Source organism: Salvia hispanica, chromosome 5, assembly GCF_029641045.1.
Source record: "Salvia hispanica isolate PSC_SH4W2 chromosome 5, Shi_PSC_v1, whole genome shotgun sequence".
In the NCBI taxonomy this organism is placed as follows: Eukaryota; Viridiplantae; Streptophyta; class Magnoliopsida; order Lamiales; family Lamiaceae; genus Salvia; species Salvia hispanica.
In genome coordinates, this window is record NC_142696.1 from 4,171,056 (window position 1) to 4,188,163 (window position 17,108).

Genomic DNA, 17,108 nt, shown 5'->3' on the forward strand with positions numbered 1-17,108 from the left:
CTCGTGGCCGGCCCCTTTCGCGCGCGACTGGATGTCCCGTCTCGTCGGGACGAGATGCGTTTTGCAACGCAGTCTCGCCGCCGACCCGTCTCGCCGGGACAAGATCGAGCCGATGGCGAGCCACGCTGCTGATGCTCTTAACCTAAACATCACAACTTGTCTTACTGAATTCAAATATACGCATTCTAACGTTACCTATGTTCAATTTACACATTCTTTGGTAAAATAAATATCATGAAAATTGGAAATACATTTAGACAAACTAAAAAAGAGGATATCTCCTTATCAACTGCGTTATCAAATGTAATTTTATCTTTGAATCAAAGTAGTACTACCATATAAAACTCACACTTAGTATGAAATATGAATTATATTATGCTTTAGAAAACATACGTCCATATTTTGCTCATAAACTTTATTCAAACCCCAAAACATGAATGCCATAATATTTGTTGACTAAAAATTGGAATAAAAATGAATTGAGGATTAAAAATATAGAAATATGGAGAGACGGTGGAAGCACGTGGAAATGGAATTAATAAATTAGAATTAGTGGTAATAGATACTTGTACGGTTGTGCAAGTACGGTGGCCTTTGGCTTTCGGGAAATTCAAACTTGGAAAACTGCATCATTCACCTACTCCCACTTTTTCAACACTTTTTCTGCCCGCACGCAACTTGTTTTCTTTTCTGTTTTTGCCTATTAAAGATTAAATCATACTCGTACTACTATAAAAAAATTTTACTATTAGGGGCAAGAAACGTTGAAAGAGCATTTCACGGCAACATCATTTTGACTATAAATGAACATACAGTTAACTCAAGTGTACTAGAAATAATAATTACTGATTCTAATAAATACAACTATACAAAAGCAATATTAATGCTAGCTCAAATGCTCAATGCTCTGAGATTCGATTTTGTATAGCGTGTGCGTACATTTGTTAACATTTATAATTGGCAGTGCCGCAGTGGTACGTACCAAAAAAATTAATGCATTCTATTCCATAATAACATTTACTAAGTACTCAATTAGTAATAGATTACTCCAGACTCTGTGATTGACATCTACAAACCCCACGACTTAGTACTAATTATTTTCTCTTAGTAGTTAGTACACGGTGAACCAGCTGGCTACCGAATGGTCGTTCATATAATTACCTACTCACATGGAGTATTCCAATTGAGTTTTCCATTTCAAGAAAATAGCTATTTCATGTTTTCAATATTGGAAAATATCTAATGTTATATACAATTCCCTCCGTCTCATAACAAAAGTTACATTTTGTCATTTTAGTTCATCCCATAATAAGAATTACTCCCTCCGTCCCCGATTAAGAGTCACACTTTTCCATTTCGATTCGTCCCCAATTAAGAGTCATATTTCATTTTTACCATAAATAGTAGTAGGTCCTACATTCCACTAACTCAATTCACTCACATTTTATTATAAAAGCAATATAAAAAAATGGATCTCACGTTCCACTAATTTTTTCAACCAACTTTTCTTTACATTTCTTAAAACTCGTGACCGGTCAAAGTGTGACTTTTAATCAGGAACGGAGGGAGTACATTTTATTATATTAACATAAATGGTAAATAGTTTCACATTTAACTAACTAACTCACTTCACTCACCTTTTATTATAAAATTAATATAAAAAAATGGACTCATATTCCATTAACGTTTTCAATTTCTTTCTATTTACATTTCTTAAAATTCTACCTATATAAAATGTGACTAGTACTAATATAAAAATCTAACAGTGATTTGAGTATTTTATCTCCGAATTTTAAGGAAAGCCGCTAGCTTCCGAGCCAAGTGTCAACTAAAATGATCACGTCGGACATAAGTTAAATTATAACTTAATCATAGCACGAGATTCTCTGACATTATTGGATCGGAAAAATCAGAGGAAGCTGCCTTGAAAATTCTCAAAGAAGTCTTCCTTGATTACACAATGTATTTAAGTCTATCCAATCAATCCATAATTAATTTTTTCCAGTTGCATCGCCCACGAGTCAAAGAAATGGGCCGAAGTTGTTGACTCTGGGGTCATCAGCCTACACCATTTCAAACGTTTAAATTGATTATTCCATTTCAATTGAACAAGCCATCCCCACTTGTCTGTCTCTCTTCTCTTGATTTGCAACAACTTAGAAAACAAAATTCCACAAGTAATCCCAAACATACATTTCACTGTTTGTCCTCATAAAAAAAATCCACACGAAATTCAGCAATAATGAGGAAAAGAATGTATTTTTCCGTCCTAAATAAATCAAAGACAAAAAAAATATGGACATTTTAATTCCACAGTATTTCTACCCCATATATAATTTATACCAACAAAAAAATCACAAGAAAAACTATCTGACACAGATTTATGACGTGTAATAACAAATGAAGACTTTAATAATTAAGCAACACCTCGCCGGAAATACTAATTAAATCTGGTATTTACGTTAAGGTTGGCTGGGAGTATGGTTCCCGATGATGGACGAGATGGCCGCCGCCAGGGCGGCTGTGAAGTTGGGATCGGCCGTGATCGCCGCCGTCGCTGCGCTGAGCGTGTCGGAGAAGGATGGCTGTGGCGGCGGCGGCAGTTGTGGAGCGTCATTAACGTCCTTGGACATTTGGAGACCCGAAAACTTGGACTGATTGTAAAGCGCTTGTCCGAAACCTTGAGGCGGCGACTGGTTGGAGACCGGAAACGGGACTTGGAAGTGCGGCGGCGGTCTTTGGTATTGCAGGGCGTTGTTAGGCGATTGGGTGAGGTCGAGCGTGACGGTGGGGAACGGGGCGGAGGCGGAGATGGTGGCCATGTTTGAGGAGCAAGGGAGGATTGTTCTTGCCAGGAAGTTGGGATTCATCAGTCCGCCGTCGGCGCTGGGCATGGAGCCGGAGAGGAGCATGCTGGCGGCGGCGGAAGTGGTGGACGCCATCGCCATGGCCGCCGGCGGCAGCGGGTGGTTGTGTGTTCCTTCGTAGGTGGTGATCAAGATTGTTCGGTCCTCCGCGCATCTCTGCACCTGCTTGCGGACCGGACACCCCACCGCCATTGTACACCGGTAGTAAGCCCGTGGGCACGGGTTCCCTTTCGCCATTTTCTGACCGTATTTTCTCCATTGACATCCATCGGAGATCTGTACATCAATCACCATTCACGGTTCAATTAATTTTACATTAATAAAGTTGAATCAATACAAAAAAACTGAGAATTGATCAATTAATTACCATGGGAGCTTCTGATCGAGCACGGACGGAGACACGGGCTTTCCGCATCGTAGCCTCGACTGATGGTTGATTGGTGTTGGTGTTGGTGCTGGTGGGGTTCAATTTGGGAGCCTTTGAGCCGGGGGCCCAGCTTTCGGACTCGGGGCTCTCCTCCCGCCCGGTTTTCTTATTCCTGATCGCTTCCAGATTGTTTTGAGGTGATCCCGAGACTGTTCTCTCCTCCGATAACGAGTTTGATTGCTCGGGGCCCAATTCCAAGAACTGCCTTGCTCCTCCTCCATTCTCCTTTCTCTCAATCACCTCTTGTTCTTGTGTGCTATCGCCTCTAGAGTTTTGTTGCTGCTGCTGCTGCTGCTGCATCATCGTCACGAGATGCATCTGCATCGATGCGTAGTTACTCCTCACTTGATTAAGCATCCCTCTTAGCCTCTGATTCTCACCATTCATTCTCTCCAATTCAACTTGAAGCTGTGCCACCTATATATCCAAAACCCGAAATTCTCTACTCAGAACCAAATCACAACAGCATCCATAATTCAAATACTAACAAAATTAAGAAATCATACCTCATTCATGGCTCTCTTATCTTCACCGGCATAAGACACCCCATCGTCCACCGTCGATTGATCGCTTCCGGTATTAGCAGTCACAAGTTGCAAACCAGTCTACAAAAACGCCCAAACAGATTAATTAATACACGGAATCACTATCATCTATGATCAATTCTACCTTATCTATATATATATATAAACAACTACTTACATTAACATCGAAATCTCTGGCAGCTGAAGCTTCAGCCTGTGAATCTTCCTTCTTGACCTTCTTCTCAGCGAAGAAGTCCACCTCCCGGTGCTCCGGCGACTCTTCTCCACGACCGGGGAACATAGTCAATCCGGCGCTCCGACGAGGACTCAAGTTAACTCCGAAAACCGGCTTGTTAGCGAAAAAACCAACTCGATCGGAATTATCAAGGGTAAGACCCCATCCTCTGTCCATAAATATTAATCCAAGGAAATTCAGTGGTTTATTTAAATGGGATGATGAAGATAGAATAGAAAGGAGATGAGAAAATGTCAAGAATCTGAGAAGTCTAGAACAAGTGCGATGCACGAGTCTATATAAAAGGAGTTGAGCAGCTGGGAAAGTTGAAAAAGTGGCGGTGTTATGTTGGACCAGGAAAATTGAGGAAAGTTTCTATCCTATTAAATTAAATTTAATTTAATTTGAAGGTGTGAAGTGTAGTGAGAAATGGTAGGATGAAGATACGTCAGGTGGTGCGTCAGGGTTGGGGTAGGAAAGGCCCACATCTAAGACTTGGGGATGGGTTTAGTCAAGACTACCTTTGACTCATTCCCATTTAGGCTACTAAAAAAAAGGCGCCGCGGCTGTGCCCAAGACTCTAACCGAATCCACCGGCCCGACCCATCCGCCACTTTACACGTGATGAAAATGAAAGAATAGAGAACAGGAAAGTCTACCAATTGGACATTCAAATTGAATTACTTTTCAATTGTTCCGTCCTCATTTTATAATTTTGGTCACAAAACTATTAATTTAGTAGCCAAATATTAGAAATAACTCTACTATTTAATTATTTGGTTTTTATGAATGTCAATTTCATATACATTTATTTATTTAAATTGAAAACAAATTAATAAAATATTAATATTTACGCGCTAAGTGAGAAGATGTTATTGTTATTGATAGGAGGTAGTGTGCATGGCGTAGGTGGGGAAATCAAGGAGGTGAGGCCAATTGGTAATGTAGCAACTGGACGTCTGGACCGCCTCATTTTCTAGGATCTCAACCATTGGACCTTTTATCCATTATTTCAATTTTTCTTCAATTTATTCTTCTACTTTATGTTGACATTAGGAGTGGAAAAAATACTAAAATATCCCTCTCAAGTGCTTAACATATCAAAAAATTATTGGATATAATCAAATTTTTTGTACTTTTATATCGTAACGTACGGTATGATATCGTATCGAAAGATTTCGCTAATGCAATGGTATAATATTCTTATATCGCAATATACCGAAATATACCAAACATATGGTATATACCTATAAATTAGGTATGTAATGTTCGGTGCGATGATATCGGTATACTGCAATATAACCGATATCGATACATACACACGATATATACCGATTCTCAAATGATATATTCAGTATACAGGTTTAAGAAATGGTAAGGTAGAACGATATAGTGTACCAAAATTTGGTATGCCGGTTACCAAATTTCGGTACTGTAACGATGAGTGGTGGGCTGAAGATTTTGACGTTGGGGGTCCAATCCACTGAACAGTTGTAGGGTATTTTTTTATACCGGCGTAGCCAAATATAGTTGCGACATTAGAATATAAAGATATAAAAATACTTAAATGATATGGAAATTAGAGAAATATACATATTTAATACTATCGATTATAAATACATTTTATAAGTTAATTAATGAAGTATAAACATGAATTGCATAATAGTTGTCGAGAAATAAAAGATTTTTTAACTGTAGTTCCTTGTATTTTTTTTTTGTATAATATCTGTTGAAAAAGAAAAATTGAAATAATATAAGCCAAATATGAGCTCAAGGAGAATTAAACACGGTTAAGGATGCCTTGGTAATTTACTACAGGTACGGATAACTGAATACATAAAACCTACTAAAACAAAATAAATAGAAGGAAATTTTGAAACTATTGGGGATTCCATGGGTCCCCCGGACCCCTATGTAGGTCTACCACTGGTAATGATATTAGTAATGATATTCGAATGAATGCAAATGGAAATTTTGGTATATTGAATTCAGTATGATTACAGTACGATATTTTTTCATATCGATATTTTTTGGTACGAAACACACCGTACCGTTCCACCCCTAGTCAATGTATATGTTTCGTCAGGCACACAAATCTGATGGCTTATTGAAAAGTGGTACAGAGTCATAATACAATTTTCTCTACACGATCTTAATCTAATATTTATTTATATAATAATAGTATCAAAATGTTGTAATTATAAATAAATTTAATTGTGTAATTATAATATATAATATATTGTTGATTATGATATTATTTAAACAAGCTTAAATCTTGACTTACCAAGTTGAGATCTTTTTAGTTTTTAAAATTGGCTTATTTTGTTATCCATTTTTCGATTTATGCGTGTCCTCCTTGCGCAGGAGCCATGCTAATCTTCTCTGTATCGTTCCAATTTTATCGGATGTCCCCAAAGGGGGCCTTATTTTGTTATCCAATATATAGAAGTGTTTGATAGCGATTATTATACTACTATTATCTAAAATAAAAACATTTGATTTCTCATAGAAAAACAGAAAAGTAAAAAAAAATTAAAATATATTTCTTGAATAGTTTTGATAGTGTATTTTTTTGGATTTGTTGAGATGTTTTTTAGAAAATGGAAATGTTTGTGTTGATTTAAAAAATTATATTTCAAAAATATGCAATATCTAATTAATTGTTGGCGATAATGTATATCTAATTCGTTGATATAAATATTTCATCGAATCAATAAGCAAATGATTCGAGTCATTTCGATTATATTAATAAGAACACGTGTGAATTGTAACTCGAAAGCTAAATTAACAAAACTGGCCTAACACAGTCTATAGGCTAACATACAGAAAGTATCACTCTTGAACACTTTATACTAGAACCCCTATAAACGAAACCTAATAATTAATGGACAATTAAATATTCCATTTTATAGATATTTCCATGGTCTTCATGAATATCATGGCCTCATGCAAAATTTGTGGTGGTAACCAAAATAATAGTATAATTAACCAAAAGAGGACAAATTTTATAGATTGGTAAATTGGTCAATGACTGGAGCAGTTGGATTATGAGGTGAACATAGAATTGTCCCTATTTGTATATATGAATATGATCTTAATAATAACTTACATCGTTGTCACAATTATCTAAATTAACATAGTGAGATGGGATCCATCAAATTTATTTCTAATTTTCCAACTTCTAACTAAACTTAAATTTTATTAAATGCATCGGCGTCCCATTCTCCTTATAGTTTCCACATTTAATTTATTAATCTTTAAATAAACTAGACTACGCCGTTCTCTCCCCACCAGACCCTACGTTTCAAATGTTTGTTTTTCTAGGATTTTTTTTTCCAAATTAAAGCATTTCCATCTCAAAATAATTAACCGACAAATTAATAATACAAATATAAAAATATTTTTACTATGGAAACTTGTCTTGGATAATAATATTCTTGAATAAGATGAAAGTATTTACGTTTATCACCTCAAATTACATAAAGTAATAAAACGCATCGATATGTTTAAAGTATTCAAATCCGAGTAGCCATTGATTTGAACCTTTGGCTGGGCTATGCCACATAGCAATAAATAATTTTAATTATGACAGAATCATATCAACAAAACTAAATTAATAGTATTGACTAAGTTAGAAAATGAAGGGTTCAATTTATTTCTGAAAAATGGTTGAACAATAGCGCTTATTTTAGCAGCTTTGGTCAATATATAGTGGGCCAAACATACGTCTCATTTTGACGTTAGTACATTTCAGAAAATTGCAACTCTTTATTAGACAATCGTTCACACACATCTATACACACTCACACAGAGAACAAGAATCCGTGTGCACTTAAGTTGATCAAATAGTAGAGTGATTAATGTCTAACATAAAAGGTTTCATAGATTTTAATTTGAGTCTACTGTAACACAATCATTAAATTTCACTACTATATAGGATAGTGATAAAATGCAAATTTATATATTGTACAAACTCAAAACTTCTCAACACAGCTTTAACACAGTTTCAATACAATATTAACACAGTGTAAAATTTCAAGATTTTAATGTTAACACGGTATCAACACAATATCAATACAACATCAATCAATGACTACTGTTGAAATTCTGTTGACATTTTCCTGTTGATGTTCTTTTGTGATATGTCGACATTTTTCAATGTTCCAGATCATAGTTTTGAGTTTGTACAATATTTAGAGTTTTCATTTGATCACATCTCATATGTGTTAAAAGTGTGAAATTGTTATATACCAAAATTAAATAATAATACCGTTAAGTTAATCAAGAAATGGAGAAAATCATGGGGCGGCTGTTAGCTTTTATTTTATTTCACTTTGAACCAGATTTAAACATTTTTCCTGTGTCGGCTGAATATATTCAAAAACCATCTAAACACGATTTTTATTTCAACTGCATGAGCTGGGCAACTTCTACCTTTTCAACCCATGCATTCAATATTTCCTCAACGCTAGCTGTCGTATTTTAATTCTTACCTTTTTTTTCTAATTAGTGAACCAGTATTATTTTACTAAATAAATTTCTAACTAGTTATAGTATCATTTTGAATGTGGAACCAATGCCCTCCAATCTCCATCACATGAATATATTCTTAACTGATTAATAAAAAGTTTATTTAATTAAATAAGTGAAAAGGAGAATGTAATGGTTGTTCCGAATCAAAGCTAGGCTACCGCGATTGACCCCCTTTTTCACTACAAAAGCAACTCTTATACCTTTTCGTCTTTTCTCCTCATCTTCTTGTTTACACACACATACTGTTTTGTTAGTATATTTGAATAAATATATAATCCCTAGAAAGGGCAAGCAAGAAAGTCGAGGAAAGAGTCCCACGATATCCGAATCTTGGGGAAAGTTTTATAAAGGACTTTACATATTAAATCAATGTCAGTTGCATTTCTTTAGAGTTGTCTGCCACCAATTTTTAATGTTATCACTCAAATATATATGGACTAATTTTAGTAACTTATTAAAATTAGATTATTAATTAGTGCGGATAAAAAGAATACAAGCTCATACATGGGTGATAACTTATGGAGCTACTAATATACTACATGGTAAATAAAATGTGAAAACAAAATACCCATAAGTTTCTTAATTTTTTGTAAATAAAAAGAATAAGATGTTCAGAACTTGAAAATTATCCATGTACTATATTGTATCGTATTAACACGTGCAATTAGTTGTGGCTTCATTTGTACATGATTTAATTAATTAATTGGTTTTAAAATATCAACCAACAAATATATTCTTTTAGTTACAGTATTAACTAAACAACATGCAAATTCAATTGCAAATCTAGATCCTATTCTTGTACTTCTCATTGTAGTACTCCCTCCATTCCAAGATAAGTGACCTACTTCTTTTGGGCACAGGATTTAAGGAATGATATTTAAATAAGTTAAAGTGAGAGTAAAGTATGAGAGAGGGAAAAGTAGAGGAGAGAAGAGAAGAGAGAATAAAGTAGGTGGAGAATAAAGTAAGAGAGATGACTTTTTACTAAAAATAGAAATAGGTCACTTATAGTGGGACACCCCAAAAAGGAATATAAGTCACTTATCTTGGGACGGAGGAAGTATATCACTAGATATTGACTACAATGCTATAAGGACATCCACAATGGGGCGGACTATACGACGCCCTAAATCCCGCCCTATTCACCGCCACATCAGCATTTTATCATCCGCCTCTTCCACCTGCAATGAGGCGGACTATAGCCCGCCCTAAGCCCCGTCCTAAGCATTTTACTTATTATTTGAATATTTAAACACTACAAAAATTCATTAATCATATTTTTTATGTTTGCAAATATATCAATTAGCAAGAATAAAAATATAAAAACACCACAAATTAAAGGCATATCCTATTGTCAGTATTTATTTTTTATTTTTTTATATTTTATGCTTGCATATATGAAAATCGTCGGAATTCATTATTGAATTTAGAGAGAAATTGAGATGGGGAAGAGAGTAAAGTGAAATGTGTGAAATGATGTAAAAAAAATGGTGATATATATAGAAGAAAATATATATAAAAAAAAAAGAAAAATGTGTCCATAGTCCGCCCTATAGTTTGTCCTCCCTGCAATGGGGCGGACTATAGGCCGGACTATGCAAAAATGTGTGCATAGTCCGCGGACTAAGGAATGGGCTTAGGGCAGGTTGCTGCAATGGAGGACTAAGGGGCGGACGATGCATCGTCCGTCGCATCGTCCGCCCCATTGTGGATGCTCTAACAATCAATTCTAAAAAATAAAATTATTTAATTATGTCATAATAATTAATATGATACTACCTCCGTCCACCAAAATTTGTCCCACTTTGACGGGAACGGGTTTTAAGAAATGTAATGGAAAGTGAATTGAAAAAGCTAGTGGTTTGTGGGTCCTACTTTTATATATTAGTTTTATAATAAAATGTGACTATGAATGAGTTAGTGGAATATGAGATCCACTACCAAAAATGGTAAAAGTGAAATGGGACAAATTTTGAGGGATGGACGGAAATAAAAAAATGGGACAAATTTTGATGGATGGAGCTAGTAACATTTTAGTTTATCTAAAATTAGTAATTATTTATAGCCGTCGTTTATAAATAAAATTGTTTTTAAGCCAAAATATGCAACTATATATTTCTAGACTAATTATCTACTCAATAATTTTTCATAATAACAAATATGGTTGAATCGCTATTCTATCTTGGACTATTTTAAGTTAGTTGAGTCATTTCTATATATGACAAAAAAAAACAATATATAATTAATACTATATTTCTTTATTCTCTCTTATCTTTTACTCTCTAATATTTCTCCTATTTTTCTTTCTCTCTCTCAGTACATACTCTATATTCATTTAATCTATTAAAATACAATTTTTTAATCTTTGTGCTAAAAAGAAACTTTCCAACTTAGATAACAAGGAAACAGTTTTACTAGTAAGTACTCTCCTAACCTTTTCTCTTGGGGAAAAAAAAAATTAAAAATTATATTAAATGAGTTAAATGAAGGTAAAATAAAATAGTAGAAAAATTAAATAAAAGAGATAAGAGAGAGTAAGTAAGAAAGAATAAAGTAAGAGCGGTTAGATGTTTTGTTTTCAATAAAAAGTACATGATTCAACTTAGTTGGAAGATCCGGAAAGGAATTTCTCAATTTTTCTCTTATTAGGTGTTTTATACTTATTGATTTAGGGGACCTCTTAAGGTAGGTAAGTAAATCACTTTTTTATATTTTATCTTTACTTCTTTTTAATTTTAACTTTTTTTCTATTTAACTAATAAAATATTATTTTTTTGAGATCTCAACTACTCCCTCCGTCCCCGATTAGGAATCACGGTTTGACCGGACACGGGTATTAAGAAATGTAAAGAAAAGTTAATTGAAAAGTTAGTGGAATGTGAGATCCATCTTTTTATATTGATTTTATAATAAAATGTGAGTGAAGTGAGTTAGTGGAATGTGGGACCTACTTACCATTTATGGTAAAAATGAAGTGTGACTCTTAATTGGGGACGGACCGAAATAGAAAAGTGTGACTCTTAATAATAATTAAGAATAGGGAAAATACAACTCTACCTCAGTAAGATTTAAATAGACGGAAGGTCACTTTTAGCCACTTGTAATGAGAAAAGTAGGACAATATAGTGGTTGTTATTTTACATAGGGATCTGTATTCTGTAACAACAAATTCAAATGAAAATGTCAGCAAAACGGCGGTAATGTCAAATCAGAATAAAGAATGAACTAACTTTAACGAAATCTCTTGTTTAAGACAAAAGGAGAGTTGACTGAGATTTTGGTTTGACTATAACCAAACCCACGTGGCTTACCAATGACGTAGAAAATTTTGGCATTGGTTAGGTAGAATTGGACTATTTAGTCTATTACTAATTTTTGTAGACTATCCAGCTAAGCTGAGTCGTATTTCTTATTAAAATATTGAAATTAAGTTGAATTAATCTTTTTTATAACAAAAAATGAAATATTTAATTATTCTTACGTTATTATGTCATTTACTTTACTCTCTTTATCTTTTCCATGTCCTAAAAATTTTGACTCAACAGAAGGAGGGTGTACCATTTTATTAGGAGAGTGGACACATTGAAATTTATGAAACTAAACATAAGGCATCCATATCCATAATAAACTAAACATAAGGAATCCATAATAAGAATCAAATATTAGTCCATTTAAAAAAATAAAAATTAAAACAATTAGTCCATTTAAGTCATAATTAAACTCTATTTATCAGATACTATATACAAGCAATTCAAAATTTCAGTCATGATACTATCACATCACCAATTTCATTTTAGTCATATTCTCTCCGTCCACTAAATATAGTCTCATTTATAGACAACGGATTATTAATAACAATTTAATTTATTTGTTAACTTTTTAAAATAATAAGGAGTATTATTTTTTTATATTGTTTAAATTACAATACTCGTAAAATCAATTCAAAAAATTTAAAAAATTAAAAGTCACGTACTTAATTCAAAAAATAAACTAATTAAAATTAAAAATCAGACGTATTTAATTGACAATCGTCCCACTTAATTCAACCGTCCAAATTATAACCCCTATGAGGCTATGAACATTTTTATTTATATGGCAGAGTGGATTTCAGTTACAATAAAATGGTGTTGCCGGAATAGTTATCAATTACTACAATAATAATACTCAGGATATACTCCATCCGATTTATTTTGCCCACAGGAGCGTGCAGTTGGCAACGGAGGAGCAAATCTTGCTTCAATGAGCCTGGGTTCAAATCCCACTGCTTTCGTGTAGCTGCAAATCTCACTGTTGTCGTGTAGCTGTTTCCATTTGTCGTGTAGTTGCTTCCATTTCTCAGGCACAGTGTTCTGCATTGAGAGATGAGTATGGGGGCCATCAAGGCGACGAACTCGCCTTTTTTTTGCTTCAAGGATATACTCCATCCGTAAAAAATAGATCCATTTATGGAATATTGAAACTTTAATGCAGTACGTGATAAGTAAAGTAGAGGAGAAAGAATGAAAAAAATTGAACAAAATTGAACAAAATTAGCAAATAGTAAGAAAAAAGTGATAGAGAAAGTTTCATAATTAAACTAATTAATTATGATGGATTAACTAAATTAATAAAAGCAGACTATTTTTTATGGACGGACAAACAGTAAAAAAAATATAAAAAAGCTGCTTGCTATCATGATGATCATACTTAAAAATGTCTTGATTTGGAGCAGGAATAAAAGCACGGAAGAACTTAATTCATGGATCTAGTTGTGGGTTAGTTTTTTTGTAAACGTATTTACAAAAAAGTACTCTTTTATCAATTTATAGATACAACTTTAACCATGTGCCATTATAAATTTTAGTAATACGTATTTTTTTTAAAAGAAATTTGCTCTATAGTGGATGCTCTAAGTATATAGTATCATGTCTCCGAGTTTATAGGCATAATTGAATCTAAACAAATCTGTATATATTGCAACTATGTAAAACCAATCCAATTAACAAAAGAGAAAATAATACAATAAAACAAATTAATCGAAGTTACTTTTTTTTTCTTTTCCAATTTGCTATTTTATCCGAAAACGAATATTACTAATGCAAGAGTACTACTCTTAGTACTCTACTAAATAAAGTAGTACAAAGCGTCCCATCCAAACAAAATCTTTGAGCCGAAAAAATGCAGAATATATCACTATTATACTACCATTAGAAATTTACTAATATTAGCTTCTTTTAGCAAACATGGCATGATATTATAACTTCATAAGTTGCGTACCGTCAAAAGAAGGTCGACGATATAATATAATTAAATCGTAGTAATTACTTGTAATTCGAAGTCAAGACACTTAAAGGGCATTAAATAATGATTATGCTATGTTTGGAGTCGTGCAGGAAGGGATATATACTGATTTAATTTGAAGGGACGCTTTTTCTTCAATAAAATAACGTGGATGGTCCCTCACCCATATTGTCAAATAATATACGCTATGACTTTGCCTAATAATTCTACAAACATTTCTCCCTATTTCAATTTCATCTAAGACCCTAGATCGATTTCGTTGATTTTAACTTTACTTTGAGTAGAGGATATTATGATTCAACATTTGATTGGCCCATGCAATTTGGAAGTACGTGGAAGAAATACAAAATGTTCAATCAATCATTTTCGTTTTCAACCTATTTTATTACTCCATCATGCATGGTCATGCTATGTTATATATAAGTCGTCGTTGGCGATTCTTGAAAATATAATTGCATTAATTAATTGATTGTACAAGTGTAAAATTTATCTAGTAAATTGGGGATTTCCCGACTCGTGTGATCAAATTTATTAATTAATAATAGCATGCATCTGCCACCTCAGTTTGCGATAATATTAAATTGGATTTGCCTTGCAAGTGTTCACCCTAAAGTCCTAAACGGTCCAATGAAATAGTACACAATTACGTAATTAAATCATCATTTTAGTATCATCATTATCCATATTGTTTTCATTATTGAAATATAAAATGTCGTGGCGTATCATTATATGAAGCCATTGATGCCACTAATATACATATGGTTGCATTATAGCTATACTATCTCTTTAATAGTTTAATTTAAACATCAAATATGATTTATTGGATTAGAATTGAAGTATAGAGGAGTTCTTGGTTATATTAATTAGGCAGAAATTTCAATCAAACGATTTTGTGATGGGAAACCGCAATTTAGGGAGAACATGCTAAATTGCAAATCAGATTTTCACTTTGCTATGTAACAATTGCCAAATAATAAAAGAGAACGTATTAGATTTAATAGTTTAGTGGTCAAGTTGTTGGTTAATTATTTTGTGCATTGACCTAGTAATAGTGTGGTTAAATTTTGAGGTCAAAGGTCTTGAGTTCGAGTCCATCGTAACACACTTTTTTAATTTCTACTATTAATTTAACTATTAAAAAGAACATGTCTTAACATATTTTTAGTTAATTTTCTATATAACCCAATTTTTCTTCTCAATTTTGTTACCTACATAGTACTCCATATATAAATATCTGATGGATACTTTAGTAATCGAATGATGGGATTTTTTAATGCTTATAAATAGAATGGTGAAATGATAGTATAATGTATACGGTCGCATTAATGTAAAATTGTTTTTAATATATAACCAAAACATATTATTAATCATAGTATTGGAAATGATTAAATATTAATAATATCATAGATCATATCAAATACGAAAATTCACATGGGTAATATTGTCAAGGCCGAAAAAATTAGGCGGTTAATTATGTAGCAAATTTAGTCACTTTTTCTCTTTAAAAAATATCTCAAAATTTCAATCTTACATAATTTTTTAGATTTAAATTATTTTTTCTCGAAACATATATATCAAACTAAAGATGATTTTATGAACATTCTAACTGAGTACTAAATACATATATTTACATAAAGAAACTTTAAAATTTTGCATTTTGCACATTACAACAACTATACAATGTCGTCACACAAGTTATATATTTTGCATTCTCTAATATAGTAGTCTCATAAAACAACAATTATAGGCTAACGAAAAATATCATGTGATCTCTATATGCATATTTTCCTATTCAACGTCCAGTGGCCACCGAAGACAATTATAACGAAGGCTAAATAATGAAAATGATGGTTATTGAACTCGAAACTATATTCTTGCTGAAGTTAATTTTTATATATTGAATTAGTAACATAATTCCAATCAGGTTACTATCAGTATTGACAACGCACCCCAAGTTTTGACTCCAAGAAAATTTATTTATTACGTTATGTTGTCATGGTATATATTCAAGTTGATAAATTTCAACTATACATTATACTATCATTTCACCAATACTATACGTCGTATGATATCTTAAATAATAGTGTACCCATTCATTACCTTATAAAAATCACGAATTAAATGGTGTCGAAGTGAAGTTCTCGTCCATCGAATTATCTTTTATATGCCCGTATAGGATAGTAATAAAATGCAAACCATATCTTTCCTCCAAACGTCAAACTATGATCTGGACCGTTAGATTTCAAGATTTAATGTCAACAGATGACAAATAACGTTAACATTGTCAACCGATTGACGTTGTGTTGACATTTTCTGTTGACGTTATTTGTCATTCGTTGACGTCAAATTTTGAAATCTAACGGTCCAGATCATATTTTTTATATTTAGAGTTTGCATTTGATTACATCCCTATATATATTTAAGAAGAGTTAGCTGTTGATTACACCTATCTCTTTATAAACATATGCATTTCTTTTCTTATCCGATTAAATTTTTTATGATTGCAGTCCGTCACTTTTGCATTTTACGGGAAATTTCTTTGGAGAAGAAAGTCACAGGTTTGGGCCCAGGGCCCATCTTCTCTTTGTTGACCTGTTTCAATCGTCAAACTAAACTATCATCAACTTGGCCCGTCTTCTTCTCTACACATGAAATGTGCTAGTAGTAGTGCTTTTAAGCATAAAATACTATGTCAAAAAACCTAAAAAGGGATGAATAATCTACAATTTTATTATTAATCTACTTTCGACACTAGTTGATAATCATTGGAGCAAAAAAGACGATTCCGTCGCCTTGGCGGCCCACACTCCAGTCCGACATCATGTGAGGGAGTTCAATCAGGATACGCAGTAGCGCGTTAAGGGGGAGACCTTAACCCACTGGCTGCCAGAAGCCCATCTTCCAAGATCTCACATTTGTACCTGAGAAATGGAAACAACTACATGACAACAGTGACATTTGAATCCAGACTCATTGCAGCAAGATCTGTCGCTCCGTTGTCAACTACACGACACTAGTTGATAATCATGTTTATAGTTTAGATATCTTAGTATCATTTTTTTTCTTTGTTTCCATCTTAATGACTATTAATATAATATTAATAACAGTATATATTTGGAAGATGTCTATATAAGTCAGATTATTTGACAATAGTATTATGTAGAGCTAAACATTATAATATGATTACATTTAATGATAGAAGGGGAGAATGTTACAAATACGTGGTGGTCTCTTTGTTCAAC

At 33.1% G+C, this 17,108-nt stretch overlaps 1 protein-coding gene and 1 non-coding gene across 2 annotated transcripts; both read right to left on the reverse strand.

Moving 5' to 3' along the window:
• Window positions 1–2,169: 2,169 nt before the first annotated feature.
• Window positions 2,170–4,394, reverse strand: LOC125190174 (putative WRKY transcription factor 31). Its single transcript, XM_048087389.2, has 4 exons — window positions 3,997–4,394; window positions 3,801–3,899; window positions 3,235–3,711; window positions 2,170–3,143 (listed from the first exon to the last, which is right to left on the reverse strand). The coding sequence occupies exons 1-4, from the start codon at window positions 4,228–4,230 to the stop codon at window positions 2,463–2,465; spliced, it is 1,491 nt and encodes a 496-aa protein (XP_047943346.1). The 5' UTR covers window positions 4,231–4,394; the 3' UTR covers window positions 2,170–2,462.
• Window positions 4,395–6,371: 1,977 nt separating this feature from the next.
• LOC125191484 (U6 spliceosomal RNA) lies at window positions 6,372–6,475 on the reverse strand. The gene has a single exon (XR_007171162.1). It is a non-coding gene; the product is annotated as a U6 spliceosomal RNA (small nuclear RNA).
• Between the last annotated feature and the right edge of the window lie 10,633 nt (window positions 6,476–17,108).

Coding starts and splice junctions, on each gene's coding strand:
- LOC125190174 (XM_048087389.2), bottom strand. CDS start 4,230: ATGGACAGAGGATGGGGTCTTACCCTTGATAATTCCGATCGAGTTGGT. Junction 3,712..3,800: donor ATAAGAGAGCCATGAATGAG/GTATGATTTCTT, acceptor TTGGATATATAG/GTGGCACAGCTTCAAGTTGA. Junction 3,144..3,234: donor CTCGATCAGAAGCTCCCATG/GTAATTAATTGA, acceptor ATTGATGTACAG/ATCTCCGATGGATGTCAATG.